General features: G+C 38.5%; 1 protein-coding gene across 3 annotated transcripts in view; it reads left to right on the forward strand.

Annotated features, from left to right (window-relative positions):
• Window positions 1-7,655, forward strand: part of LOC127556797 (zinc finger protein 850-like) — a 92,764-nt gene extending 85,109 nt beyond the window's left edge. The window contains exons 4-5 of one of the 3 annotated variants that reach the window (XM_051990229.1): window positions 3,252-5,248; window positions 5,585-7,655. In XM_051990229.1, the coding sequence (XP_051846189.1) occupies window positions 3,252-5,248; window positions 5,585-6,544 (2,957 nt within the window). In that variant the 3' untranslated portion in view covers window positions 6,545-7,655. Of the gene's footprint in view, window positions 1-1,498; window positions 1,626-3,251 lie in introns of all 3 variants that reach the window. The other 2 variants (XM_051990228.1, XM_051990227.1) reach the window with 2 other exon arrangements.
• Window positions 7,656-11,455: the final 3,800 nt, after the last annotated feature.

Consider the following 11,455-nt stretch of genomic DNA (forward strand, 5'->3'; position numbering starts at 1 on the left):
CATGGATCTGGAGAATGGTCTCTGAGGCTGGCCATCTTTCCTATCTATGGATCCTTTACAAAAATGGGCAGGAAAGTGAATGCAGTAATAACAACACTGCCCTCCTCTTTGCTATATTTTGGACTGATTCACTGTCCCTTTAGCATCTTCAGCACTAACTCTCTTCCCTCAGTTGCTGCCCCCACATGTTTGTTTAAATTTTCCCTCAATATAGGTCACTGACAAAGGTGACCCTTTGACTCTTTAGTATCTATCCTGTGGGTATCATGTCTTTGCTTTAGTCCAGCACCATCTCCCCACTACACTCATACTGGTACACGTACACACACACACACACACACACACCCCTCCCTTCTCACTTCTTCCTATGTCCTGTGGCCAAGCTCCCTCCTGTAGCCACTGACTTTCCTAGAAACCCTTGACTCTGTTGTCTAGAGCAGAACCCTGGAAGCTCCCCCAGCTCTTGTCCTTTCCCTGGCTGGGAGCAGAGCAGAAATTGTCCCTCTGCAGTTACTACTCAATTCCAGTTTCCTCAGGCCACACAGATCTTCCCAAATCTCTCTGAATCCCTTCTCTTTGCAATTTTTGCTGTTATTACTGTAATTTTATTTTATTTTTCCCTCTGAGGCATTTAGGGTTCAATAACTTTGCCCAGGGTCACACAGGTAGGAAATACTAAGTATCTGAAGTCAAATTTGAACTCGGGTTCTCCTGACTTCAGGGCCAGTGCTCTATCCACTGCCCCATCTAGCAACCCCTATTATAATTTATTTTAACCTTAAATACAAAATAAGAAAAGAAAAAAGTTTCAGATAATCAGCAGAACATAAGAGCAGATTTGATAAAACAAACCTACATAATAAATGCTACCCATGGATCAGGAGCTGTCCAGCATTTCTTTGCTTCGTGGTGGTTTTTTTTTTAATTCCATTTTATTTTCTTTATCTCCTGACACTTCAGCTCCAATTAGGTACTTCTAGAATAACTCCATCATACTCAGCTATACTTAGCCTTTCTCTTCCTTCATCATTGCTTGTGTCAAAGCAACATGCATTTAGAAAGTAAAGAGGCTTTGTTTGAATATATAGGACATACAAAGAAGGAAAAATCAGTCCCTGCCCTCAAGAAACTTCCATTCTAACATGGAAGACAACATGTCGACAGCTGTGTCCACACCAGCTGTGTACAATGTAGGTGGGAGGCCTTTGCATGACTGTGCTTCTAAGTGTTCTCATAAAGGATGTGATCTTTGGTTAAATCCCTTCTCTCTGCTTCAGTTTGATTTTGTAAATTGATGGTATTTGGGCCAGATCCATTAAGAAGTGTGTGATTCTCAAATTTGAAACACAAAATTGCCTCTGAATCCCGAAAGGGCTGTCACCTTTGGGCAGATCCCTCCTTCATGTTTCAGGTCCCTTCTCTAAATTGAGGAGCATTGGATTAGGTCAGTTATAAAGCATGCTTCAACTCTTAAATCTTCTGGGTGTTGGTGTTTTAGGAGTTGGTGACCTTCAAGGATGTGGCTGTGGACTTCAGCCCTGAGGAGTGGGGTCTGTTGGACCCGGATCAGAAAGAGCTGCACAAGGAGGTCATGCTGGAGAATGCTGAGAACTTGCTCTCCCTGGGTAAGGAGCGCTTCCCTTGGAACTCTAGAACTGCCATCAACAGGAGTGTCACCATCCCCTCCCTAGGGTGCAGAGTTTCAGGCCTTTATCAGTTCTTAGAAAGCCCCAAGGCCTGTCTCCTGTCCCTAAGAGACAGGGTCCTCCTGCTGCCTGGTTCTTTTTTTTTTTTTTTAATTTTATTTTATTTAGTAATAACTTTGTATTGACAGAATCCATGCCAGGATAATTTTTACACGACATTATCCCTTGCAATCACTTATGTTTCGTTTTTTCCCCTCCCTCCCTCCTCCCTCCCCCCCCCCCAAGATGGCAAGCAGTCCTATATATGTTAAATATGTTGCAGTATATCCTAGATACAATACATATTTGCAGAACCGAACAGTTCTCCCGCTGCACAGGGAGAATTGGATTCAGAAGGTAAAAATAACTCGGGAAGAAAATCAAAAATGCAAATAGTTCACATTCATTTCCCAGTATTCCTTCTTTGGGTGTAGCTGTTTCTGTCCATCATTTCTCCAATGAAACTCAGTTAAGTCTCTTTGTCATAGAAATCCACTTCCATCAGAATACATCCTCATACAATATCGTTGTCAAAGTGTATAATGATCTCCTGGTTCTGCTCATCTCACTTAGCATCAGTCCATGTAGGTCTCTCCAAGCCTCTCTGTATTCATCCTGCTGGTCATTCCTTACAGAGCAATAATATTCCATAACATTCATATACCACAATTTATCCAGCCATTCTCCAATTGATGGGCATCCATTCATTTTCCAGTTTCTAGCCACTACAAACAGGGCTGCTACAAACATTTTTGCTGCCTGGTTCTGTGAGTGGTGTTTGCATTGTACGATGTGAACCCAGTACTTGTGTCAGCAAATCTTCTGAAAACTTCTCCTGCCCCTTTTCCCTGAATATGGGGTAGGAAAAGGAATTCTCTTCCTCTTGGTTTTTTTTTTTTTTTTTGTCTTTGTAATATTCTTTTGGGTAAAAAAAATTACATTTTTACCTCACTGCCCCTGGTGTAACTCATAAATTCCTAGCACAGCAGGGGGTCCTTGTTTTTTCTTCCTACATCCCCCAAAGGCCTATACAGATACAGGGAGAGAAAGGGAAGGCAGGAAGTCTTTCCCTACATTTGCTTGGATCCAGTCTAGTGCTCAGTCCTTCATGTACATTCTTTCACCTATTCTCACTACTTTGTTTTGGGCAGCATCTTTATCCCCATTTTACAGGTCTGGAGGCTAAACCAAAAAAGATGAAATTACGTGCCTAGAGTCACATAGCCAGGATGTGTCTAAATCCAAATTTGAACCAGAGGCTTCCTGACTGTAGGCCTGGTGCTCCCTTTTCTGTGTTACCAGCTGCCTCTAAAGTCCAGAAAATGGAAGCTATGGCATATGGCCATCCTGCTGTGAAGGTGGTAGCAAAATCAGGATCTTCTGATTCCAGATTGCTTCCATGGCCTCCTTTCCCCTCTGCCCTCTTCCCCTGGCAATAAGCATTCTGAAAATCATCTATGAGTTGTCCTTGGAACCACCCAGTGGGCCTTGCACCTCGGCCCTGTTGCAATGAGAAATAATGACAAGTTTCAAGGCTCACACCCACTATCTTCTCTCTCTCTCCAGGACTTCCAGTTCCCAGAGAAGATTTCATCTCCCATGTGGAAAGAGGAGGCCTGAGGAATTCTCTGACTTTGACAGAGCAATCTACTCCTACTAAATATGAGAGAATTCACACGGAAAAACAATCTTACATATGTAATCAATGTGGAAAGGATTTCCAGTGTTATTCCAAATTGGCTCAACATCAGAGAATGCACACTGGAGAGAAGCCTTATAAATGTAATGAATGTGGAAAAGCTTTTATACATCATCCCAGTCTTGCTAAACATCAGAGAATCCACACTGGACAGAAGCCTTATAAATGTAATGAATGTGGAAAGGCTTTTACACGGAGTGACAATCTTCATGAACATCAGAGAATCCACACTGGAGAGAAGCCTTATGAATGCAATGCCTGTGGAAAGGCTTTCACATATCACTCTTATCTTATTGCACATAAGAGAATTCACACTGGAGAGAAGCCTTATGAATGCAATGAATGTGGAAAGGCTTTCATACAGAGCTCCAGTCTTCATAAACATCAGAGAATCCACACTGGAGAGAAGCCTTATGAATGTAATGAATGTGGAAAAGCTTTCATACAGAGCTCCAGTCTTCGTAAACATCAGAGAATCCACACTGGCGAGAAGCCTTATGAATGTAATGAATGTGGAAAGGCTTTCATGGATCACTCCTACCTTGCTGTCCATCAAAAAATCCACACTGGAGAGAAGCCTTATGTATGTAATGAATGTGGAAAGGCTTTCACAAAGAGCTCTTACCTTGTAGCACACCAGAGAATCCACACTGGAGAGAAGCCTTATGAATGTAATGAATGTGGAAAGGCTTTCACAAGGCACTCCCATCTTGATGCACATAAAAGAATCCACACTGGAGAGAAGCCTTATGAATGTAACGAATGTGGAAAGACTTTCACATATCACTCCAATCTTGCTGTCCATCAAAGAATCCACACTGGAGAGAAGCCTTATGATTGTAAGGAATGTGGAAAGGCTTTCACAAATCGCTCCTACCTTGTAGTACATGAGAGAATCCACACAGGAGAAAAGCCTTACAAATGTAATGAATGTGGAAAGGCTTTCATGGATCACTCCTACCTTCTAGTACATCAGAGAATCCACACTGGAAAGAAGCTTTATGAATGTAATGAATGTGGAAAGGCTTTCAGAAGGCGCTCCTGCCTTGTAGTACATCAGAGAATCCACACCGGAGAGAAGCTTTATGACTGTAATGAATGTGGAAAGATTTTCACACAGCTCAGCAATCTTACTTCCCATCAGAGAATCCACACTGGAGAGAAGCCTTATGAATGTAATGAATGTGGAAAGGCTTTCATGGATCGCTCCTGCCTTGTAGTACATCAGAGAATCCACACTGGAGAGAAGCTTTATAAATGTAATGAATGTGGAAAGGCTTACACAAAGCACTACTACCTTGATGTACATCAGAGAATCCACACTGGAGAGAAGCCTTATGAATGTAATGAATGTGGAAAAGCTTTCAGAAGGCGTTCCTGCCTTGTAGTACATCAGAGAATCCATACTGGAGAGAAGCCTTACAAATGTAACGAATGTGGAAAGGCTTTTACAAAGCGCTCCTACCTTGTAGCACATCAGAGAATCCACACTGGAGAGAAACCTTATGAATGTAATGAATGTGGAAAGGCTTTCATGGATCGCTCCTGCCTTGTAGTACATCAGAGAATCCACACTGGAGAGAAGCTTTATAAATGTAATGAATGTGGAAAGGCTTACACAAAGCACTACTTCCTTGATGTACATCAGAGAATCCACACTGGAGAGAAGCCTTATGAATGTAATGAATGTGGAAAAGCTTTCAGAAGGCATTCCTGCCTTGTAGTACATCAGAGAATCCATACTGGAGAGAAGCCTTACAAATGTAACGAATGTGGAAAGGCTTTTACAAAGCGCTCCTACCTGGTAGCACATCAGAGAATCCACACTGGAGAGAAGCCTTATGAATGTAATGAATGTGGAAAGGTTTTCCTAGATCGCTCCTACCTTGTAGTACATCAGAGAATCCACACTGGAGAGAAGCTTTATAAATGTAATGAATGTGGAAAGGCTTACATGGATCACTCCTACCTTCTAGTACATCAGAGAATCCACACTGGAAAGAAGCTTTATGAATGTAATGAATGTGGAAAGGCTTTCAGAAGGCGCTCCTGCCTTGTAGTACATCAGAGAATCCACACCGGAGAGAAGCTTTATGACTGTAATGAATGTGGAAAGATTTTCACACAGCTCAGCAATCTTACTTCCCATCAGAGAATCCACACTGGAGAGAAGCCTTATGAATGTAATGAATGTGGAAAGGCTTTCATGGATCGCTCCTGCCTTGTAGTACATCAGAGAATCCACACTGGAGAGAAGCTTTATAAATGTAATGAATGTGGAAAGGCTTACACAAAGCACTACTACCTTGATGTACATCAGAGAATCCACACTGGAGAGAAGCCTTATGAATGTAATGAATGTGGAAAAGCTTTCAGAAGGCGTTCCTGCCTTGTAGTACATCAGAGAATCCATACTGGAGAGAAGCCTTACAAATGTAACGAATGTGGAAAGGCTTTTACAAAGCGCTCCTACCTTGTAGCACATCAGAGAATCCACACTGGAGAGAAACCTTATGAATGTAATGAATGTGGAAAGGCTTTCATGGATCGCTCCTGCCTTGTAGTACATCAGAGAATCCACACTGGAGAGAAGCTTTATAAATGTAATGAATGTGGAAAGGCTTACACAAAGCACTACTTCCTTGATGTACATCAGAGAATCCACACTGGAGAGAAGCCTTATGAATGTAATGAATGTGGAAAAGCTTTCAGAAGGCATTCCTGCCTTGTAGTACATCAGAGAATCCATACTGGAGAGAAGCCTTACAAATGTAACGAATGTGGAAAGGCTTTTACAAAGCGCTCCTACCTGGTAGCACATCAGAGAATCCACACTGGAGAGAAGCCTTATGAATGTAATGAATGTGGAAAGGTTTTCCTAGATCGCTCCTACCTTGCTGTCCATCAGAGAATCCACACTGGAGAGAAGCCTTATGAATGTAATCAGTGTGGAAAGGCTTTCATATATCGTTCCTATCTTGTTGTCCATCAGAGAATCCACACTGGAGAGAAGCCTTATGAATGTAATCAATGTGGAAAGGCTTTCTCACGGCGTGAAAGTCTTGGTAAACATGTGAAAATCCACATTGGACAGAAACCTTCAATCAATGCTCAAATCTTGCTTAGCAACAAAGAGTGTACATTAGAGAAAAACTTTTGAGTGTCTGGATCATGGTAAAGTTTTTAATATATATTAGGCCCTGACTAGACATGGGAGATCCCATACTAGATGTAAAACCTCATTCATCTAATCCATATGGAAAAACATTCAGGCTCACTTCATCCCTGAATTACCTCCAGAAAATTCCTAGAAGATTGAAATCATGGATAAAGACATAAAAAAGGAGGACAGAGCTTCTTAATCAGCAGGGATTTTCTGCTTGGCAAGAAGTCTCCTATGGACTTGGCCCAGGAAGATCTTTAGCCCAGGTTCATCTCTAAGTTTACATCTGAAGATTTGGAGTGGAGGGAAGACTTACAAATGTGCCCTTAGCTAGAATATAAGGTTCACTATAAATCACAATATTCACACTGAAAAGAAACATTATACAAAATATTTGCAGAAAAGCTTTCACCTGGATCTCATCCTTTCTGTAGAAATCTTGTTGCAGATGAAACATGTGAATATAATAAATGAGGGAAGATCTCTTCCTATAGCACAGATCTTATGAGACATTGCAAGTTTGTATTGCGTATAAAGGTCAGAAAAAAGATTTGAGTTTTTCTCTGAAATCCCAAGATTGGTATCTAAAGAAGGGTCTTTTTGATGGGGGGAACCAATTGTTTTAATCTCTTTGCTCTATCAATAATGAGTAAGAGATTTTTTAAATCTGATTTTACATTGTTTTTATTACTTAATTTTCCTCTTCATTCTCTTGTTTATTTCTAAATTCTTTAGCTTTCCAACTATGTGATAAGTTATATGTTACATGTTCTAATTTTCTTTTAAAATGTCTGTGGCTTAGGTCTCCATTTTGACCTTATTTTGCTAAATTATGTTGAGTGGGTTCACGGGGAAGTGAGGCCTTTACAGAAAGCTGACCTCCAGAAGAGTGCCATAATTTAGGGCTACATTTCCAGAAAAACTCCCCCTTATACCTTGCTTAGTCTTGCACAAACCACTTTGCCACATCAGCAAGTTTTGTAATGTATAGTTACTGTTCTTAAGTGGAATAGGTTCCTATGAGAGATTGGGAGCCTAGTGTGAGATGTCATATAAATTCTAATCTTGTATTTGACAAATATAAAAATTAAAGACTTGGGAATAAGAATTTATTGTTTAGCTCAAAAATTTTAATATTCATTTTAAAGGAAAATATACCAGTTAAATGGGTAAACATTCTACCTACAATTTTTCACATGGTAAAATTAATGTCCAGATCAAAAGAAGAGTTCATTTTCTAAGGCCACATTTACATAATCCTGTAGAAATTATTCTTCAAATACCAGTATTTCTAAGAAAATATTTTCCCCCAAATTCCAAAATGAGAAAAATCAGAATAAAAATAATGGCATGAATAATGTTTTTGAAACATGAGAGAAAATTGCCAAATAAAATTAATTCAATTGTTTATCTTAGAATTACCTTATGTTGCTACCTATCTAGCACTAGCAGCCAGGAAGCCTGTGAGCTTCTAGACCTTGGTGGGGAAAGAACTGGAGCACAAGCTGACAGGAAACACAAGCAGTTAAGAGCAAATTCCATTTATTCATCTGAGGGTAAGCATGTCTGTATGTGTTTGTGTGTGTGTGTGTGTGTGTGTGTTTAACAAAGCCAGTAGTGTTTTCTCATGGGACTATTGGCTATAAATCACCCAGATGGTTTCCTCCCTTCCTAGCAATTTCCAAGGACATACTTTTCTCTAGAGACAGAACAGAGGGGTGGTGAGCCATCATCCTGAATTCTCATAGCCATCCAATAGGGGCCGAGCTACAGGGAAAACATGATCTGGTCTGTATCCTCTGTCTCCTCAGAGCTAGCCTTCAACCTCTCCCTGTTCTGTGCTTCCTTGAAATAAGGCAGAGATGCTTGAAGCTCACCTAAGGAGTGGTGAGTGCATCTTAGAAAACAGTGTAGGAGTAAACATGGCAGGGTAACAAAAAATATCCAAGACAGAAAATGCAACAGCAAGCTTCATACATTATTAAAAGGATTGAGGTGATTTCTCCAATTCAGCAATCTGACTGCAAAATCATGAGGATCAATATGAGAAATAGCTAATTAATGTTATATCACAGAATTGTACATAGAGAGAGGGTGTGAGTACAAATTGACTTAAATATGATGCTTTAAAAAAGAAATTAAGGAATGGAAAAAAATGATTGTACTGAGAGAAGAAAAGGGGAGTTAAGCTAGGATCAAGCATATCACATGAAGATGCACAAAAGGCCTATTACAATAGAGGGAAAGGAGGGAGGTGATTCATATTGTTTGTACCTCAATTTCACCGATTTGACTTAAAGAAGGAATGACATTCATATTTAGTTTGGTATAGGAATTTGTCATACCATATAGGGGAATAGAAGTGGAAAGGGGAAATAAAAGGGAGACACTGAGAAAAAAGAGGGCAGAAGTACAAGAAGCAAGGGGTAAGAAAAGAGGGAGCTGATAAAATGGAGGACAGATTGAGGGATGTGGGTGTATGAAGTAGCAATGCAAACAAATCAAAAATTAATCGGAAACTAAATTTAATCCTAAAGAATAGGAAAGTCAAACAACATGTTATATAAAAAAAATTTCAATAAAAATAAAAATAAGACAATAAAGTTTAAGGTTATAACCAAGGTAGTTCTTAACGAAAATTTTTATAACTCTAGATGCTTACATGAATAAAATAAAGAGAAGATCAATGAATTGGACATGCAACTTAAAAAGATAGAAAAAGAACAGTTTGAAAATCCCAAATTAAATACCACATTAAAATTTTTGAAAACTAAAGGAGAGATTAATAAAAATAAAAGTAAAAAAATTATTAAATTAATAAATAAAACTAAAAATTTGTTTTATGAAAAATACATAATTCTTAGGTTAATTTGATTAGAAAAAGGAAAGAAAAACGAGATTACATGTATCAAAAATGAAAAGAGACCTTATCACCAATGTAGTGGTGAATAAGCAATGGTTAATATCTTCAAAAATATTCCAATAAATCTGACAATCTAATTGAAATTGACATTTATAAATCCACCACACTGCCTTGAGTAAGATCAAAAGAAAACAAAAAAGTAAAATAGCTTCTCATTTTAAAAAGTGAACAAAATATCAGTGAAATCCCTAAGGAAAGAAATCATCACTTTAAATGGATTCAAAAGTGAGTTCACAGAAATATTTAAAGAATAACTATTTTTAATACTACATCAACTATTTGGTAAAGTAGTAGAGCAAGGAGTTGTACCAAATTCCTTTTATGACACATATATGTTGCTGATAACTAAACCAGGAAGAGTCAAAACAGAGAAAGAAAATCATAGACCAATTTTCCTAATGGATATTGATGAAAAGACTGAAGAACATATCAAAAGGATTATGGCAACTCATCACCAGAATAATATGTATGACCAAATGGAATTTATGACAGAAATATAGGGTGATTTAATATAAATAAAACTATTAGCATAATATATCAATATTAAAACTAAGAAATCATATGATTATCTCAATAGATGCAGAAAAAATTTCACTTATTACTAATAAACACTAGAGAATATAGAAATGAAAAGTTTTCATTAAAAGGATAACTAGCATCTATACAAATATATGTAATGGGGATAAGCTAGAAGCATCCCTAATAAGATAAGGATAAATCAAGAATGCCCATTATCCCCACTATTAGTCAATATTTTTCTAAAAATGTTAGCTTCAACAATAAGAGAAGAAAAAAATAACTAAAGGAATTAGAGTAGGAAATGAGGAAACAAAACCATCACTTTTTGGAGAGTACTAACGTATATTTAGTATAACCCTAGTATATATAGAGAATCAATTAAAATGCTAGAAATAACTTTAACAAAATACTAGGATATAAAATAAGCCCAAATAAGTCATTAACTTTTCTACATATTACCAACAAAGCCCAGCAGCACGAGACCAAAAAAGAAATGCCATTTAAAACAACTATAGACAATATATAAACTGCCTGGGATTACTTGCCAAGAGGAGCTGAAAGAATTATATGAACACAGTTACAAAACCCTTTTCACACAAATAAAGTTAAATCTCTATGACCTAGCCTTACCTGTTATAAAAGACTTCAGATAGGGTTTAGGCCAGAGCAGAAGTCGGTTTAGCTTTCAGGGTCTTAAAATTATTAGCCTGATCAGTGCCCCATTTGGGGAGAATTGTGTCAGGGCCTTGAATAGAACCATAGAAGGGCTTGGCAATAATCACAGAGATTTCCAGATTCTACAAAATTGAGCCAGACCCAGTAAAGTATACAGTTGCTTTTTTGAGGCAAACTCAGGGAGTGATAAGATTGTTTGCTTCCTCTCCATGGCGAGGGATGGGGTGGTGGCAGTTAATCTATGGCTCAAAAACTTAGATAGTCAATGTGGGTTATAGACAAAGAAACTATCATCCTAGTAGGGCAGAAGTTAAATATTGTTATGGCAGCAGTGAGAGAAGCCTCTCGGATTGGGCTCTAGATTAAGATATCATCTACATATTGGATAGCCAATGCCTATCCAAATAAATAGGGGCAGTCACAAAAGTCCTGAGGTAGCACTGTCCATGGGAATCAGTGGGAAGTTATGTTCTGGATTTGACCAAAGAGCAAAAAAAAGATTGTGAGTCTTTATGCAGTTTGAACAAAAGAGGCATCTTTATGATCCGGAGTAGAAAACTATTGTGTGTCTCCGGGCATGTTTGTATTGAGCTTATAGCTATTACTGACCACTTGCTCTGATTATAGAAATTTGCTGTAAGAGGAAAAAGCAGGGACATGATTATAATGTTAACAACCAATTATGCAGTAACTATTCCACTTCATAGTCAGGACTCAGGAATAGTAATACGGGCAGCAAAGAAACAGAACTGGGAAACTGAGTTTGAAAGATCTGACAATGAACAGAGACT

The sequence above is a fragment of the Antechinus flavipes genome, chromosome 3 (genome assembly GCF_016432865.1).
Source record: "Antechinus flavipes isolate AdamAnt ecotype Samford, QLD, Australia chromosome 3, AdamAnt_v2, whole genome shotgun sequence".
NCBI classification, from domain to species: domain Eukaryota; kingdom Metazoa; phylum Chordata; class Mammalia; order Dasyuromorphia; family Dasyuridae; genus Antechinus; species Antechinus flavipes.